The 20,512-nt window shown below is 39.4% G+C and overlaps 1 protein-coding gene across 2 annotated transcripts in view; it reads right to left on the minus strand.

Moving 5' to 3' along the window:
- Window positions 1-1,814: 1,814 nt before the first annotated feature.
- Window positions 1,815-20,512, minus strand: part of PLXDC2 (plexin domain containing 2) — a 336,643-nt gene continuing 317,945 nt past the window's right edge. For both annotated transcript variants that reach the window (XM_074358105.1, XM_074358104.1), the window contains exon 15: window positions 1,815-11,289. In XM_074358105.1, coding sequence (XP_074214206.1) covers window positions 11,173-11,289 — 117 coding nt within the window. In that variant the 3' untranslated portion in view covers window positions 1,815-11,172. The remainder of the gene's footprint in view (window positions 11,290-20,512) is intronic.

Genomic DNA, 20,512 nt, shown 5'->3' on the forward strand with positions numbered 1-20,512 from the left:
GCAGGGCACAGCCATTCAAGCAATAATACAGCAATTAACACTAAAATGGCAAAAGATTCAACCCCCAGTAGGCCCCGAGGCTCAAGCTGGTGGGAGATTTGACTTCCAGTAGACCCTGAGCTTCATTACACGCCCATTGTAATGTATTAACATGGTGAATAACACGTCCGCAGGTGCCATGGCAGTCCCGAGGCTAGCCACAAAAGGTCAAAGGGTGGGAAATGGCCAGCTTCCTGGGAATCCCAGCCCCTTCCCCAGGCTACTTAGATGGGTCCTTCCACTTATTAGCGTATGAAGCCACTGAGCCCATTAAAAACCAGCAACACAGCCCCTCGAGGCCACCGCCTCTCTCTCTGTCCCTCTTCAGAGATGTCCCACACTCTGTCTATGGAGTGTGTACCTACTTTTACTCTAATCTGAGCACCCAACCCCCACACCTCGTAGCCTTTCTCTTGCCTTTTGATGAATCTCTAACTAAATCTACCTTTACTCAACTGTGGCTCACTCTTGAATTCCTTCCTGCATGAAGCCAAGGACCCACACTTGGCAGGGCACATCCCAGGGGCTCAGCTGAAGCCTGGGACAGGGCCCTCCTCATGCCCCACATCCATTTTTCCTGCATCACCCAAACCCCTTGCACACAAAGCTGACTCTTCCTTCCTCTGTAACTTCACTGGAATGTGTAACTGGCTCTGCCCTGGGACCTCCGTCCTTCATCTGCTGTATTGTTTAAATACCTGTCTTCCCTACTATCCTCTGGGCTAGCTGAAAACAAAGACTTTACCTTTTTTGTTTTTATAGCCCTGGAGCCAAGCACCCTGCACAGTACAGGTTACACTTTTCATAAATGTTAGTCAAACTTGAGGGGGAAAAAAAATCCTAACTGCATGTCAGAAGGCTCTGATTTTAAAAACAGTGACTTGGAAAAGGAGAAGGCCTGGATTCCTAGGAAGTGGGCCTACAGCTAAATTAAACATTTTATGATTGTCATCAGCATTGTTTTCTTTAATGTTTCCATTGCATTATTAAAGAAATGTCACACATTAAGAGATTTTTTCAAAGCACTTAAAATGGCAGTTCTGAATTTAATCTATGATCTCAAAGTTTAATCAACACAGTCCAAAAAAAAAAAATCCACACAGAGGTTAAGATTTTAAAAAATCATTATTGAGTTGCACAGAGCAATCCAGCACCACTGACCGAAATTCCCGGCAGCTCCTGGCCCGGGGTTCTGGCCTGTGTGGACTTGGTATTGTTAAAAGGATAGTCCAAGAGTGGTGGATTAAGAAACTGGGAAAGAATGTTTGGAATTCTAAGCATCTCCCTTCAGAGGTTTTTCCTACATTAGCTGAGAGAGAGGTATCATCATTTCCAGTTTGGGAAAAGGGGACGAAACAAAAGAGAAATTTCAGGAAGTGTTGGAAAGTCAGAGAGCTCAGGAACCAAGACTAGCAACAGAAACAAGAGCTGAAGTGAAGCATCTTGACTTTATTCCAGGTCTAGGGTGTAGACTGGCAGCGAAAACCCCACCTGCCTGATCCAGGAGAACTCAACATGTGGGCTCTGTGGGTTGTGGGCAGAGACCAAGCCTCCACCTGGGTGCTATGACATTCTAGGTCCTTCTTCTTCTACAGTTCACTCTAGCGGTTCTCAGCCTCACACTAGGGCACATATAGTAACAAAGATTTTCTATCCTGTCATCAGCCTGTAGCTCTGGGCACTGCAAGCCGATTTTCTTCCACAATAAGTAAAATTTTTCAAAAGCTAATGGTGAAAAGGAAACAAAAATATGTTGAAAGACAAGGGTAAGCAAATTTAAGAAATTAAAACAAAATGATCATTTATTGTTTTTAATATGTAGTCAAATATGACAGCAGTATTACACAAAATGCTCCCTTTTCCCCTTCTAAAAATCCCAAATGTGTTGACCCCAACCAACTGAAAGTGAAAAAAACATGATTTAATTCTGAAAATAGCAATTGACAGGGAGAATATACGTGGCATTTGGTCACTACCAGCTTCCAGACCTGGAAAGATGAATTGTGTCACAATGGCTGTTGATACACTGGCTTCTTACAAAATTATTACAGAGGGAAAAAAAAAAAAAAGATTTTCCACATACTATAAGCAGGACCAGAAGAAAAAGCAGAAAAACTTTGTTTAAGAAGCTGTGTGAGGAAAACTTTAAGGGATTATTGCAATCATAACGATCTCCAGGTAAAAGATGGCAAAATTAATGGGCTGTATTTCGCAAAATTAATGGGCTGTAAGGAAATACATTCAAACTTAGATAATTACTCTTACAGTGAAAATGATCAAGAAGCTTGCAGAAGTACGTGGCATCTGAATGAATGAGTTTAAACAGAGGAGTCCAATAAAGGTCTTCTGCTATCAGACACATTAGTGCAAATTCAGATACAATCACTTTCACATTTGCAGGTTCAGGTATGTCAAGCATGTGAATGGAATTTTATCATGAAAGAGCGCCGTCTTCAGAGTCTTGGTGACATGGCAAAGGAAGTCGGAACGGTGCCCGGAGGACTGGAATAAATTCAAAATGCTCATGTTTCCAAGTATTAAATGAAGTGTTGGAAAACCTCAGCAAAATTAACCTTCACCTGACAGACACGTCCTTGATCCAAAGTCCAGGGCCGTGGAAAACAGAAACAAACTCGCCATGTGCTGGGCTCACCCGCACAGCCTTCCCTTTTGTGCAGGTTGACTGGGTGCAGAGGGTCAGCGATTCCCCCCCCACCGGGCTCTCTTTCAGTGGATCCACAGCGAGCTTTGTGATTCTGACAAAGGATACAAATATCCCCACTTCGGAAAGCGTTTACAAATACTCTGTGCCTGGTGCAACTGGCATAAAACACAGACAGCTCCCTGGGTGCCCGACTTCTCCTCCCCCACCCTTCAGCATTTCAAATGACTGCAAGCAGAGTTACCAGAAACAGTAGTAAATTCCTGGCATCGGACGTTCCCATGATCCCAGCTGGCATGCCAGAAAAGGCTCTCTTTTTCCCCCAGGAAAGTAATGTACTTCGCAGGCACTGGCCAAATGCCTCAAGAGAGGCAAATGAGAGATTTGTTTTGACCCACCAATGAAACGGCTTTCCCCTTCTCAGCTAGGGCCCTGAGATTTAGTTATAATAAACACAAAATGTTTGTGTCTAAAGAAACCAAATTCATTTTCCTGAAATGATTTTAACATTTTTCAGCTAGGGAAGCTCTAATTTCACTTGATGGCATTCTCAGAGTAGACTGGCAGAGGACACTTAATTTGAGTTTTTATTTTCCTGCTAAAAAATATGACACTCAGTATACTTTTGTTCAAACCACCTTTAAAATGGTTGCTGATGTCTAGGTCCTAAGATGGCCAAACCGCCCAGGGATCCAGCTCTGGGTCTGCAGAATAAAGTACCCTTTCTTAGCCTTTCCTCAGGAAAATTATTTTTATTTTTATTGTATTTTATGGCCTGTGTGGAGCTGGCTGTCTCATGGTCTCTGGTATAAGGGAATCAAAAAAACAGGGTCATGCCTTGTAAATCAGAGGATGATAAATGAAAAGTTCCTTTTTGGTCATTACTTGCCCATAAGTAACCCAACTGGCTAGAGCAAAAGCCTCAATGGTTTCAGGATTAATGCCCTAGAAGATGTCCAGGTGGATGATGACTTGAATTTTAGATTCAATGGGAACATCCTTTACTTTCTGTATGTCACATGCTTCTTAATGTAACTTGCACAGGGTCTCAATGTCTGGATGACTTAAATTTGAGCTGATCTTCATTGAATATTTATTTGCACATTGCTCTGAAGAACGTGAAAATTCTGCTTGATAGCACATTTCGACCTTTATCTTTTCCATGAATTACCCCTGCACCCATTCCTAAACCTCTTCCCACGGAGCAAACATCTAAAACTGGTATCTATTTGATAGGCACAAATGGTTTATAGCTGCATGATTGGTAAGCGGTATTTTGGTGATGAATATATATATATTTTTGTAATGCTAGGGAAGAGAGAGACTGTTTTTAAAAAAAATCAAAACTCCAGTGGTAATGAGAGAAGTCACTGAAGGTTTTCAACTGGAATTAAAGTGAATACATCACTATCTGCCAAGTCAAAAATTTTTACTTTATTCCATTAGGAGAGGCTTTTTTCCTTTTCTTTTCTTTTCCTTTTTTCTTTTTTTTCTTACTAATTCTCAAATGATAATAAATCTTAGAAATTAGAAAAAGAGGAGCACCGGCATCTGATTTACATTACTTTTTTTCCAGCTTTTTATTCTGGATTTAAAGTGACACAGACTCAGTGTGGACAGCAATCTGGAAATTAACAAGAATTAACATTGAGAAGCCAGAGATGATGTATTTTGTAAATTTGTTATAGAGATTTGATTTAAAAAAATTAGGTGACTTTACTTGAACAATTATCATCTTACTGCTTTGCAATAATCATTGTGAGAGCAGTGAGAACTGGGTGGTTTAAAGGGTATGTCAGGAAATAATTAGGCACATACATTGCAGTTTAAGTTGAAATTGGAAAATCAACTTATTCAAAACCTTAACTATCACCATGTTGTCTGATAGGACAGTGGTAGAGAAGGAAATTATATGCACACTTGAGGGTCTCCTAGGTTGGAGTTTTCTGATTTCCAGCACGGTCTTGGGAGAGGTCACTCTAGATGTGCTTGTCAATATTCTATAGCCTTGGACTTCACAATCAAGGCTTTCAATTGTGCATCCATATTAGCAACTTGTAGTAAATAATTAAGAATGTTTCCAAAGTCTGGGTTGGTCTTTTAGCAAAAGAATAGAGGGAGGCCTGATATTCCAGTTGGCAGGTTTTTTTGTTGTTGTTGTTATTTCTGGGAATATTCTTAAAGGGTTGTCTTTTAGAACTTCATCAAGTTTTCTAATTGGTGCAGAATAAACACAAGAACAAACACAGGGTTATTTACAAGAAATCACTGACCCCACAGGAAAACTGACATAAGGCACATCAAATCAGCAGGAACTTTGGCTTGACAGATTCAGACATTCCAACTCTGACATTTCCGACTTTCAGTTACTTGGAAGAGTCAATTTTATTTTTTTTTTTCCCCCAAAGAGGGAGAATTAAAAAAAAAAAAAAAGTCAGAGGGAGAATTAAAAAAAAAAAAAGTCAGAAGCTCAACCTGATATACTTAAAATTAGAAACACTGAACTTCAACTTCTAAGCACAATTTGAAAGCAAAGATGCTGGAGCAAGATTTGGAGACAAAATAATCAAAGAAAACTCCTCGAAGTCTCTGAGATACTAAAGTTGTGTGATACCATGTCCCCAGCTGAAGCCAAAGTCACTGCAGCAGCTATTTCAGGGGCAAAACAAACACCAAAGAGCCTTCTCTCTCACTATGAGAAAGTCAATTCCCACATCAATTCCCTCTGATTTTGTCTCAATACATTTGTAAAACCGAGAGATGGAGAACTAGATATGGACGATGCTGGGTTGTGGTTGAACTGGTGGCTTTAATAGTCCCTTCTAATTCAATGAGTTCATGATGCCAAGACTTATTATAAATAAAAACCTATGCATGATGAAGATTAAGTGACAAGAGAAAGAGAAACGTTTCTTTTTTCCTCCTGATATGTTTTGTTCACTAGGGAATCTAGTAGTTTTCCCCATCTTCCCCCAGGGGACATGTGGCAATGTCTGGAGACAACTTTAGTTGTCACAGCCGGGGTGTGTGTGTCTGTGTGTGTGTGTGTGTGTGTGTATGAGCTACTGGCATATAGTCAATGGAAGCCCTGGAAGCTGCCAAACGCTCTACAGTGCAAGGACAACTCCCACCCCCCACCCTCAACCATGGGGCCCAAAATGTCAATAATGCTGAGGCTGAGAAAACCTGAGAAAATCTAATAAATGACAAACAACCACACACACCTAAAGTGCAAATGCTTCTTTGATCCACTGGTGCTTCTGGAAGACCTTGAAATGATGAAGTTGATAATTCACAAAGACATGACAGAAATATTAGAATAAGATGATGAACTACTACAACTGGTCAGGAAGAATTCAAATGAATTGGAAACTCCTCCTGGATGTGAAACAACATTGGATATGTAACTTTTAGTCACAGAAATGAAATTAACAGATCATTTGAAAGAGAGCAAACAGCAGAGATGCACAATGATGTATCATATTTCAGAAACATTCCTTAGGCAAATACTTGATAGCTCCCTATCTAAGTAGAACAGAAACTGGAAATGGAAATTCAAGAGAGTAATGTTGATCCAATCAATCCACAAAGTTATGTTTGAGGCTTTCACCATATTACAATTATCAGTGGACATGCCTGATCGCCCACTGTTTGTATTTATCACTGTATATCGCAAGATCTAGCACAGGAACTTGGTTCCAGAAGATGCCCAATAAATATTTAAGTGAATTGGGTGGCTGAATGAATGAACAAATAAAGAAATAAGTCAAAGTGCTCTGTAAAATGTAAAGTGCTTTACAAACACAAGGAAATAGTATGTAAGATGTAATGCCACAGACCTCATAATATTTGCTCAGAAAATCTTAGGTTTAAATAGTTTAAAAGCAAATAGGAATTGTGATAACTTGGTGAGAAAATCTGCTATGAAGATTATTAATTTTCAGGAACATTTGAGAAGAAATGAAACAAAGGCAGAACAATTTTAGACAGCACAAGATAAATTGTACTGCCACAGAAATTGATGGCCACAGGGAGGGGGTGAGGGAAAGGGACATGCTACTCCAAAAAAGACTCTAGAACAGACCCTGGCCAGAACCTGAAATCACTGCTTGTTATAAAAATGGCACCATCCTTAAGACAGCCACATGATAAAGGAAGATTGGTCCAGTGTTCTAGAGAACTGGGCCAATTACAGGACAGAGCAGAGAGTCCGTACAGCAAATGCTTTGGGATGGACTGGGCCTTCTAAGCTGCTCGGTCAGCCTTAAATGCTGATGGAGGGGTTTAGGCAAAAAAAGCTGGATCACAAATGACCAACCAAGACACAGTTCTGACACTGGGAAAATTACTGTATCTCTTTGGGCCTCAGTTTTCTGATCTGTAAATGAAGAGGTCAGATTAGATGACCTCCCATGATTCTGGCATCTGGATGCTGATGCCAAAAGCTGAGGGGCTGGGGAAGTAAAAGCAAGAGCAATCTTTGGGAGTTAATAAAACACATCGTAATAAAATATCTGAAATATACCTGAAGAAATACAATGCAAAATAACATTTCACAGGAGGAAGAAGTCATGACCATAGGATATATTTTTCAGGTAGCCTTACTTACATATTAATTTCTTATCATGGAAGTGTCTTGAATCAAAACATGGGTTCCAGCCAAACTCCTTCCTATTGCCCTGGACAATAGACACCAAGGGCATTACTGAATTTATACTTCCCCAGAATAAGCAAATAACATAAGAAATTTTTTTTTGCCAAAATGAATAAATTATGCTAATTAGAGAATATAGAAATATTAAGAGAAAATATTAAGACAGAAAAAAAGGAATTTAAGCAATTTTGCTATGTGGTTGGAGTGTATTCTCCTTTGGCATTTTCTCAAGAGCCGTATTGACTGGATTGTCTTTAAATGTTTTTAGGATTGATGGACTTTTTCCCTCAAAATGTAAATTTGTGTCGGTGCTAGACCAACAGACGTGCTTTACCTGGGTCATATTGACAAGAGGTTTTAAAAGTCTGTGTATCTATGCATCTAGTCAATCTGCAGAATAATAATTTTGCAAGGAAGACAGGACAAAAAAATATTTTTCTTTTCCCAACTTGTGAACTGAGACTCATGGAGGTTAAAGTGATTTTCCCAAGATAACACAGTTGAACCTCAAAGCTGTCTTTCCATTCTATCCATTACTCCACACTGCCTCTGAATCAAAAACACTTAGCAATGCCCCAAAACCACCAAACCTCTTCTTACCCCTCCTCGTTTCCATCAAGGAGGGGACGTTAAAAGATAAGGCCTCTACAGCAGTGTGTAGTTAGAATTTTCTGCGACGACACGAATGTTCTGTGTTGTCCAATATGGTAGCCACAAGCCACACGTGACTAGCAAGCCCTTGAAATTTCGCTGAAGAACTGAATTTTTATTTTTATTTAATTTACACTAATTTAAATAGCTACATTTGGATAGTAGATATAATATTGGACAGCACAGCTCTAGAAGCTCCCTGGGAGAGAGATTAGCAACTGCCCCAGGTATCACAAACAAAAATAATAATTGGGGGGGGGGTGGTAAACTGTACTTTATTATTTATTTTTAGTTCTCAATTGGTGTATCTTCAAGTCCAAATTTTTATAACCAAACCAACATTGTGGTCAGTGCCATCTGGTTGGCTTAAGGTATTTTTCTTGACTTTTGGTACTTTTACATATTCACTGAATGTTTTTCCAAATAATTAAGATGAAATAACTCCCTCCATAGCACCATTTAGCTGACTTCTCCAGACACTGGTATGTGTTCCATTGCTATTCTTAATTTTTAAAATTATTGTTATTTTCTCTCAACTCTATTCATACTATGTTATGTAACGTGCAGACGCACCCCTTCTAATATGTAATGTATGTAAAGTCCAAAGCATCAGAGTCTATTCTGAATTTCCAGAAACCTTGTGTGTGTTTGCTCTTCCTTTGCAGTAAATGGGCAGCAAGAACAAACCAGAAGTATCAAGTAGAATTAAAGTTTCATGAAAGTGAAAAACGGGATTCAGCCAGCCTCTTTCCTCACTGCTGAAAGATTCATAAGCAACAGAAACGTCTTACCAACTTTAACTCCTGCTTTGGTTAGGAAGCTTTCCTACACTTCAGCACTTTTTACTTACAAGATGTTTTCCCTACTTCAGGGTGCTCTAGTTCAATGAACAATTCAGAGAGTTCAATGTGATTTTACAGAATGGTCAATTTTTTTTTTGAATCAAAAAAGGAAGATGAGCTTTGAAAGGACTATAAAGATAACATCACTAGTTCAAAGAACTGCATACAGAGTTGGATATATATATGTATATATATATATATATATGCAGGATTTATATAACTGTCAATCAACTGCTATTGGAAGCCGTGCCTCAGACAGAAGCAAGTGGAAGAAGCATCATCTTATCCTAGAAGGAATCGTCTATGTGTTCCCTATGTCTTTGTAGAATACCGGTTGCACCAGTTACATTGGCAAGTCATTTGGTCACTGCTATCTGACCAAGCTTACTCCGCAAGAAATAAGTTGGGTTATTTCATATAAAATGAATGTCACTATAGCAGAGAGATTGTCATCACATCCTTCAATCACCTTGCTTGTCAATTTTTTTTGCAATTATTATCTAAGCACGTTAGGAAACACTTATCACTCTCATCAGGTACTTAAAAATGGAAAGCAAAATACACTTGATGGAAAATATCACGAGTTTACGTCAGACAACTGTGACAGTAAAACACGATCTTCTGCTAGTGGACTGATGTCATTTGATGGAGACACCGTGTACAGATGCTAAACTGTAAAGTGCTGCTTACGAGACATCTCTGCTCCTGGATACCTGAATCTGCAAATGTTGGACATGGTACCACTCAAGAACCAACAGCTTCTTGGCACGGGGTAAAAGTTTCATGGGTCGAGATGTTGATAAAATTGTACACATAGTACCTGAATTTAAACTTTAGGAGCTCAGTGTATATATTAACCACTTTCCTCCTCAAAGGATGCCTTTCCTGTCTTCACTCATGGGGGAGTGTCAAAATCCGGATTGTGATTACAGGGCGGACGACAGATCCATCGAAGGAGATTTTTGCATCTGCTTTATTTCGCCAGGGAGGGAAGGGCTTGATATGAACGGGAGAGCGGCTCAAAGAGGCAGGAAAATGATCAGTACTGCCACTCACTGAACCACTTTTGCTAAGTGACATAAAAATATTCTAATATGAAGGATTATCTTACAACTCTGTGGAAGTATGCAGTAACGCACCTCACATTTGTTCTGTCTGGATGACAAAATGCACTGAGAGTCACAAGAGCCTGCCTTGTGTTAGTTATAAACAAAAATATATTTATATATATATTTATGTAACTACTATGTGCTTTAAAGAAAATTACTGTATGATTCAGCAGGGTTCTTTCGTTCTTTTTATCGCCAGGGATATGCTGACTTGAATGGCTTCTTAGACAGGAATCTACAATGAGATGGGCCTTTTGTACTGAAACGGTAAAAAGTAAAAACAAAAACAAGAACAAAAAAAAAAACAAAAACCCATGTGTTTAGAATCCCTTAACATTTTTGCTTCATAAACGATTAAGGAACTCTGGTTTCCTTCAGCCAAGAGCAACTGTGGCTTCGTAGGACTTCACAGTTGGGAAGTGGAGGCCATGCTTCTTAAAACACATCAGACATTTTGTTCTGAGGCAGGAGAATTAAAGCCTCATTGGCCACTCCCTCCCACTGCTTGAGGAGGGCAAGCTCAGGAGCAAGGAAGAGGGAGGCGGAGTCTGAACCCCTGGGACAGACAGAAGGTGCATCCACCTTGTTGGAACAGGTGGAGCTTGACCCGAAAAACAAAATCCTTCAGCCACGTGTCTGGTGAAAAGATAGAAAATCTGATTCTGTGATTGTTTTTGCTCCTGCATCAGCTACTCCTCTCAGAAATCTTGGAATATTCATCGTTGCTCTTTTGAGTGAATGGGCTCAGGCTTTGGAACACAGTTACCGGAGAAGAATATCTGAACCAAAGGTGTAGATCCCTCATGAACTAAAGCTTTATTATTATTATTTTTCTCGATCCCTTTGCAACCCTGCACCTTAAGCCAACAGCACTGAAATCTTGTCGGATTGCTGACAAGTCCACAGGAGATTTGCCGAGTGAACTACAGAGCTCATTCCACGAGGGAATTCTATGTTCAGTGGGAAATGGTATCATATCCTGTATGAGTTTTAGTTTTTCTTTTACCCTTCCTGGGCTGGGCTTGTCCAGAAATCTCATCTCCTTCCGGCTACAGCAGCTCAGGGCTCCTGTGTGTGTGTGTGTGTGTGTGTGTGTGTGTGTCTGTGTGTGTGTGTGTCTGTGTGTCTGTGTGTGTGTGTATTTCTTAAAGGTATAGGCAAATTTTAGTCTTAACACCTGTAAGCCAGCACTGGTGCTGTTGTGCCCCGGGAATCTTAGCACTGCTCCGAGACAATAAAACCTTCTTTCTCTCCCACTGGTTCGACTTCAGCATAGGCAGGATGGCCAGAACCTCTTCGAAACTTCATTGCAGGCCATCTGCTTGGGCGTCTCTGAAATGGGAAGTGCATAAATAGTGAACACCAGGGTGATGGTCAGAGAATAAGAAAAATATATTTGCCAAATATTTTAGATTAACTTCTGAATTAAATTTAGTAACACATTGAATTATGTCATTACCACCCCAGCTGGAATTATACACGCTCAAAGCACTCTGCTTATATCTCCATTTCGGCACTATCAGTACCTCCCAGGTGACAGTCCCTTGGCCATATCTGTCCCCATAGGATCGAGGGCTTCTCAAAGGCACGGTTTATGCCTTATGCACACTTATGTCTAAAAGATTCCATACGGGTCCAAATACAACTAGGCCAAAATGAACAGTCATAAAAAACAAGCCTTCTTAATATATAGCCGCTGACATGTTCTGTTCTCTAGAAGTTAATAATGATATCACTTCATTTTACTTATTAATTTGTTCAAAAACATCTGGCTATAAAATTCTACACAGTTCTTAGAAGTACACTTCAAATTTGGTGCTAGACTTCCAAGCCCTTAAAAAAAATAAATAAAAACCTAAAAGATCCAGCACTTTAATATGCTAAGAATTTATTAAGTGGAGACTTCCCACAGATGACTTTTTGTGTTTGAAAATTAACAGAAGTCATGCTCTGAAAACTGAATCTATCCACAGAGCGTGTGGACAATCTCAAGCCTATATAAGTAACTGCACACCTAGACACAGGTCCTAAGACACAGGTCCTAAAACACAGGTTATTTGTATTGACAAAAGGCATGCATTTCTCCCCAGCACTATGTCCATCAAACAAACCTTCTGTGATTTACAAACAGAAGTGCTGAAATGAATTATTAAGTTACAGCAGCAGAAGGCACTAAAATGCATTTCACAGCCATGGTAACACTAGAAACTACCCATTTACTCCATTTATCAGAGTGCCTGCTATTTTGGAGTAAATAAAACAATAAATGTTAAAGGAAATTTACTTCTATCTAACGAATTTTAATGTGCAAAATGTTACATATCAGTGTAGATATACTGGCATTTGGCACCTTTCTAGATTTGCGAATTACATTCCACTGTCAATGATTAATGGCTTTAAAAGGGCTCTCACATCAGGTAGGAACGAGTATTAGCTCTACCTTCTGGAAAAATACCAATTACAGTCATTGCATTCTGTCTACTAATAATATTATGTACTGTCTCTATAACATTGTGTGGTCAGAATGCTTTATATTTATTAGCTGATTAATTCCCATGATGTGAGTGGAACTGAATTATCTTTACTGTCCAAAAGATGTTAAAACTGAAACAGCTAAAGGGCAAAATAATGTGTCTTTGCTGGAAGTAAAAATTATCATCGTCAATGGAAATATACTAAGTGTTTCTAGGGAGAAGGACACTGTAATTGATGGTCACGCCTGTTCGTGGGAAAATGCCAACATGCGCACTGTTTATAACCCCCACTCTGGTTTCAGTTACTTCACATCTGGGCTCCTTAGGGCACAGCTGCCCTCGCCTTTCTCGGAGTCAAGCAGCACCACCGAGTTTTTCCAAGGCTCCACCTTCCAAGGTCCACCTGGGCCGTGGGTCCAGCTGGCAAGTACAGCCCTGGGAACCAGCACTAATTTACAACCCGACACACAAAGACATTGTGCTATAGGTGACCATTAAAGAGGAATGCTGATTGTCATCAAGAAGATGAGAGACAGCCAGTGTGAGGTGAGGATGTGGTAAAAAGGGAATGCTCATACACTGTGGGTGGGAATGTAGATTAGTCCAACCACTATGGAAGACAACATGGAAATCCCTCACAAAATGAAATGTGGATCGACCACATGACACAGCAATTCCACTTCCGGGAACACACCCAAAGGGAGTGAAAACAGGAGTTTAATGAGATGAATGTGACTTCTATGTATATTGCTGCATTATTCGCAATAGCCACGCTACAGAAACAACCCAAATGTCTGTCAGTGGATGAATGGATAAAAAAGATGTGGATATATGTACATGATGGAATATTATTCTGCCATGGGACAGGAAGACATCCTGCCATTTGTGACAGCATGGATGAACCTTGAGCACGTTACACTGAGATAAGTCAGACAGAGAAAGACAGTAGGTACTGTATAACATCACTTATGTGTGGAATCTTAAAAAGTCAGCTAAAAAAATAAACAATAAAACGGTGGTTATCAGGGAATGGGGGGGTGGGGACATAAGATTGATGGTACTTAAATAAGTATATAATATAATATAATGTCATTATAACAGCAACTATATTACAATATATAAATGCATTAAAGTAACATGCTGTATGCCTTAAATTTACATAAATGTCAAATTTACCCAATAAAAAGATAAAAAGGAGCATCATTGATGAGAATGTTGATGACGATGCTTGCGACAGTTGTATTTTATTAGGCTCTTAACTGTATATCCCGCTGTTAATAGGTGATTTACATACATGATCTCATTTAATGTGCAACTTAATCATTTCCTTACCTCTTGCACAAACCTATGAAGCTAAAAAATGGCAGATCCAAGATTTAAAATGAGATCCATCTCCCTTCAAAGTTAGTTCTCCTCACTATAGAAATTAGTTCTTAAAATGTGTATAACCCATCCGAAATTTGTGAACGTGATTCTGTTTTTATTTTAATCTTAAACTATAATTTTATTTTAATCTTAAACTATAACATTACCAACAACTTCAGTATTCTGCTAATAAGTCAAAATTACCAAGTTAGTACTTCTGTCTTAGGTGAAAAGGTTGCACGGTTATTGATAAGTGTTTATCCTGTCTTTGTGAACTCATCACAGAGGTCGTCAAAATAGCACAAAAATGTTGGACAGTGAAGCTTCTTCTGTTAACACAGTACAAACTTATTTTCTGAATTACATATCCCTAAAAATATTTCTTTGATTTACCACTACACATCGTAGAAAAAAAATACTCCAACAAGACTTAAAGTCACTAGAGATCACGCTACCCACACATAACTTGGTTCAACTATCAGCGCACAGCACTTACGTGCATTTCTAGAAACATTAAATCATTGCAAATGCTGTTTTAAAAACTTTTATTTCCAATTAAGTACACACTGAAAAAAACTTATGATCTATTCCTCTACAGAATTATTTTAAATTATTTTAAAATTTTATTTTAATTTTTACTATCTATAAATCAATCATGATTTATACAATTTGATTTTGATATTTTTTTCCCCCAAATTTTGGATAATATAAATAATGCTCCAATGAATAGCTTTGCTGCTAACCTGATGGGAATATCTCTGACCTGTTCCTTTTACGAACTCTTGGAAGTGGAATTACTGGGCCAAAGGGAATGCACAGATTGTTTACTAAAAACATCTGAAATGTCTAGCCTGGTGCGGTGTTGAAGAACCTATGACCAAAGAAAGGTATAGAAGGAACATGGTTTCCATTTAGGAGATGAAAATAATTTCAGGGGAAAGAGATACACTGAGGTAAGGTTTAGTATAGGTTTCAAGTAAACATTCTAAGGATGAACAAAACAGAATAGGTATGAAAGTAGAATAGGTAAAATTTCCTATTTTATTGGTGCAAAACTGAAAAATTTATCCTTACTCCTATAGTTTTTGACTAGATGAAAACAGAGGACATTTCTTATAATAATATCTTAAAATTTACAATGAAAAGGACCATCTAACGAATGCCATACAACTGGGGTTTTAAATATTTGATTTTACATTTTTTTTTACAATTCCTTGAATTTCAATTTTAGACTTAAAAATGTCAAACAGAATAATAACTTTACCAGAATTCTGTTTCCTTTCTAGAATGCTTTCACCTAGCACAAATCAATTCTATGATCTTAAATAAATCACTTCACTTCTCTGGGCCCTTGTCTCCTTATCTGTAAAATGATGTCTGACGATTTGTCCTCTAAAACTGCAGGATCTTGCCTGAGATAACTGACTTGAACATCGGAGAGAGAAAAAATGACTTAAAAACTACTGTGAGTTGTGGTTCTTCTGATCATAGTCCCTCCTGCCTTCCCCTTCACTAACATTTAGGATCCCTAAATTTAAAGGAAATCTGTATAAGTTAGTCCTAACTGAAGTTGTTTTTCTAGGTCAAGCTGCAGTTGTTCAGAGATTTCCTTATAAATGAAAACAAGGGGGCAGTTCTGTGACTTCCATGCTTCCGTGGAATGACTGAGCATTTAGTTTTAATTGGTGCTATAACATGAGACATCTATGCAGGGGACACAGGGGTCTAGAAACCTGGGCATCATGTCTGGCTTTGCCATGAAGTGTGACAGGTCACAGTCTAGCATCTAATACTTCTTTGTCCAGGTTTAGACATGCCCAAATCTGTGTTCTTTTTAGAATGGCCAATTCAAATTGTTACAGAAACGGATAAGGGCCACAGGGTCACTTGCTAACAGAACAGGATGTACGCTGAAAGTTGAAAAATTCAAACCAGACCGTAATGTTAATTCAGTACAGAGATGCAGGATGTCACGCCTCACAACCAGGCTGGGTGTGATGCGTGGGTGTCCTCTAATTTCATTTCTGAGTATTATTTATGTGATTAATCACATTCAGAAATAAGTCTTTATCCTAATTCATCGGCACCAGCGGTGGGTGGGTGGGTGGGGGCGGCTGCAAGCAGGTATTGTCCCTAATTACTCCTTTGGAACTATTAAGTGAACAGTCATCCAGAGCTGTCTCAACGGTCTGTGGCAAGATAATTAGCTGAGAGATCCACAAACAAACCTGCAGGGACTCCTCCGTCAGCCGCGTAAACAAAGCTGCGGATGGAGACCTGTCTCCCAGCTGGGAGAGCGGAGCAGACAGTGCTTTTTTGGGGTTAGATGAACCCTTGAAAGGAACTTGCTAGACATGAGTGTGAAAGACAAGGGGCCCACTTTGAAATTCAAGGCCCGGCTAGAAGACACGCGTGGTGCTTGATGGCACTTGGCAAGCAGTTGTTCTGAAATTTCTAGGATTTTTGTGCTGCTTTCTTCAGAAAACAGAGGGCAGAGGAAAGAGGCTGGGAGAGCATCACTTCCCAGGACAGGGCTTAGTCAGACACAGTCACATGTTTTGTTACTTAAATTTCCCCATTTGGAAAATGAAACGAACCAGATGACTGTTTTTTCACACTTTTCTTTTTTTTTTTTAATTAAAAAATTTAAGCCACAACCCTTTATTCCAATGACAATTCACCTGGAAGCCCAGACAGGATCACTCAGAGTGGGTCTCTCTTCATTGTGATGAACGAACTCCCCCCTCCCCATGCTTAACACACTCCCTGAGCCCTGAGGGGCCCACGGATCCTGTACCTCCCTGAGCACGTGTTTTTAGAAACTATAGAAGTAAATCTGCATTTCCTACACTTGCCTACAAATCACAAGGGATCTTGTTCAACTGCAAATTCTGATTCATTAGGTCTGGGGAGAGGCCTGGGACTCTGCATTTCTAACAAGGACACACCCTGCATAGCAGGGGGAGTGGCTCTCTACGGTCTCAAACAGGAGCATTCTTTACAAACAATGAGGAATTTTTTTTTTAACTATACTTCCTGGGACATACTTATACTAAAAAAATTATTCATTGTTTATTTGAAATTCAAATCTATCTAAGTATCCTGTAGTTTATTTGGCAACCACATCCATAGGGAAACACAACCATGGCTCTGTGCCCTGGACAGTCAGACTTGCAATCCAATTCAAATAAACGACTCCTGTCTGTGGCTGGGTCTCTTTGCTTCATGAATTGTAAGTCACTTTTTCCTTGAAAAGAGGAACTCTAATGGATTGGTCTATCTTCTGGTGTGGCCAAGAATTCCATGCAATAACTCTTGTCTGAAGCAAATCCTGGGTGTTCTTTTTTTTCTTTTCTAACACATTCTCTACTCACTCTATTTTGTTGCTTTTGCTCATGTGGAAGTTGTCTTACTGTCCTGCAGTTGCCTCTTTTGCAATCTAGAATTATTACTTGCCATTGGTCTGCTGCCTTCATTCTAGAGCTGAGCTATATAATAGAGAATTAGTTAAAATAATCACCGTTGGTACATGTCCAAAATGAAAATTGTCCCAAGCATGTGAAGGACAGCTATCATATTATTCACACGATTTTCTGAAAGCTAAAGTATTCTTAAAACAACAACAAAAAGTGATTCTCTATTGGCTGCCAAGGACAAATGCGTCAACATAAGAAGAAACATCTTTCAGTCATACATTTCAAAGGCTTAATGTCCTTTGTGTATTTCTTTATAGTCCACTGAATTTCAGACGTGACTAAAAATAACATCATCTGGGGAGATTAAAAAAAAAATGGTACTGCAGTCAAGGCCCATGTTGGTCAATTGATTTAGAATCTCTCAACGGGGTTCAAGCAGGTGTAATTTTTTTTGAGAAGTTCTTCAGGTCAATCAGACACAGTGTGAGGATTGAGAATCACTTTCTTTCCTATACTTTGCTATTCTGAGTCTTTGCCTGTGGTCTCCCCTAACCTGGAACACAACTTACTTCATCACCTTGACTTACATAACACTATCCATTCCACATTATTTCTAAAAAAGCTTTCTGAAGTACCGCCTACTCCAGATTACCTCTAGATTAGAGGTCACTTCTCTTTCTCCTGTGTTGTCCCAGACATTTCCAGATATTTTATCTACATCTCTTATCACTCGTTAGCACACACTGTGGTTGTGCGTACCCCTTGGGGTCAAAGTCATATCTGTTCAACTCTGAAACAGGCACAGTGGTGGTGCACTGAAGATATTTGACATCTGGAGTAGATTCTTTTTGTAACATCCGCTTCCTTTGCAAGACAACATTATTTTCAGTAATAATCACCAAAGGAAATGAAAAATAATAATGGCCAGAAAGGAAGCCTATGGTGAAAACCTTCCTGTTTTGAACATCGTAGAGAGAATTGAGCCAGCAAAAAATATTACAAATAGAAAATAAAATAAATATTACTGTACAAAAAGGGAAAATAGAATGACAGTGCATTTTTGAAAAAAAAAAAGAAGGGAGGGGGGAAGACACAGGAGGGAATATTGCCAAATGAACAAACACCAGGTTCAGAGAATGACTTGCACTTTGCAATAATAGAACTGAAGTAACTCAAGTTCTTTTTTCTTTGTCTTTACAACCATATTGCATGCTACCATCCTTTATTTGGAATCTACTGTTTTAACACAGATACGTGCAGTACGATGTGGGTTGGAGACCCGTTGACCCTGAACACTTAAAAAGGACTCCAAATTCTTAGAGTCATGGCTCATAAGAATTCATTTATTCTTTAAATGAATGTGTTCAGCTGAGTCTGCTGTTGGGGCCAAGTGTGTAACTGGGAGTTCTCTGCATTAACTTCCATGTAGAAGACAGTATTTACTACAGGAAAAATAAGAAAACTGTGCTAAGGTGAAGTTTGCATATATATGATGTTAGTAAAACTCGACAGTTACCTGAGCCAACTTTTTAGACATCAGATCAGCAGAAGTTTTGAACATAATTTAGAATTTCGGGCACACAGTGCTAATAAAAAGCTCACTGTATTGTAGTCAGTTTTACTATGATCATACCATTCTCTGTAGACAACGCACCCCCTTTTCGTATGACCTGCACCTGTGGCAGGGTGCTCTGGAAGCTCCGCCCACTCCGTTCCTCGATGCACAAGTGTCTGTACTGACTTGCGTCGATCTTCTTCTCTAGTTCATGCCCCATGAGAGAGATTCAGCATCCAGATTCCTTTATTCCTCTTTTGACTTCAGCCCATTATTGGCCACATTGTTGCCCCAAATGACAATGACTGGGGACAATGACTAGTAGTGCGTTCATGTAGGTACAAGGGCATTCTGTCAGCCAATAAAACTGCTATTTAAGCACCTAAAACACGACACTAAACTCAAGGCGTTCATGGTATTTAGGGGAAATGAGGTATTTGCATACAAAACCTTGAACGCACAGACAAGAGATTTGATGACTCAGCGTTAAGTCAAGTATCTGCCGAAAGTTTTGAAAGGTAATGTTATGAGTTTTGAGGAAAGGGGCCTTCCTTTGCAAGACCAGTGCTCTAACCCCTGAGCTATGGAGCCAGCTGAGGACTCCCTTTGGATTTGAGTTACCAGGGATGGTTTCATGAACAGATTGAATATGAAGACAAAGGACAGAATGAAGTTCTCCATCAGTGCAGCCTTGATGGTACTTGTTGGACTCACTCTAGGTCTTTACAAAACTTCAGCCACTGGTTTTGAGAGCTTTGTTTTTTTCCCTTCTCTACTTTACCCACTGCAGCAACTTTAATAACTTTAACATTCTCTTCCTTGGGGATCCTCCTGGATCATTTTGAAAATATCCACTTCCATCCCTCCTATATTGCTCCTTCTTCCTCAGCTCAATTAAAACAGCCACCTCTGAGGCCTGGCCATCTCATGGCAGGCACAGCCTTTAATTCCTTTAGATTAAGTTCTCCCACCCTTGTCTTAAATCCTCACCTTCTACATTTCCCTATTCCAGACCCCAAGCAGTCATAACTACTACAGAAAAAAGTCACATATTCGAGTTAATCCAGCCCCAATGAATCACACTCTTTTAATTGCAAAATCTGATCAATTCCCTCTTGTTAAATCTGTATGATGCGCCCAAACTGCCTCCAATCCCAACCCTGGGCTGTCTTTCTCAGTCTTGTATTTCATCACCCATTTTTCTGAGAAGAGTAATCCATTAAGAAGATGCCAATCCTTTCCCGCTCTCCTCACTAACGCCTTTATGACTACTCATCCTTGCTCATTATCTGAAATAAAAAGAGAGTCTTCCTCTGTTACACAGTTAATTGCATTTCCTCCTCAATCCTGTCTCTGCCATGAAGTTACTAAAAAACACTCCTTTCATTGCTTCCTTACCTTATGCCTGCACTCAACATCAGAAAAACAACCACAAAAACCCTCAAACTACCTTTACTCGATGTTTTTTTTTTTTGTATCCTCAGCACTGAATCTCTCTTCAATGTCTGGCTGAATCCACGGCCTTCACGTTACAAACCATTTCACCGCCTTAAATCTGATTCTGCTTCTTCTCTTGAAGCTGCATTCTCTCAGGTTACAAATAATCTTTTCATCAAGTTACTATCTTTTCTTCTTTTAAGTCTTCGGTGTCTCACACTGCTGCCTCCACTTCATTCTTGACCCTTTACCTTCTGCTGGCTCTCTGGGATGGTACATCCTCTTAGACCTTGTGTTTGTTTATTTTT

This window comes from Camelus bactrianus, chromosome 35 (assembly GCF_048773025.1).
Source record: "Camelus bactrianus isolate YW-2024 breed Bactrian camel chromosome 35, ASM4877302v1, whole genome shotgun sequence".
Classification (NCBI taxonomy): domain Eukaryota; kingdom Metazoa; phylum Chordata; class Mammalia; order Artiodactyla; family Camelidae; genus Camelus; species Camelus bactrianus.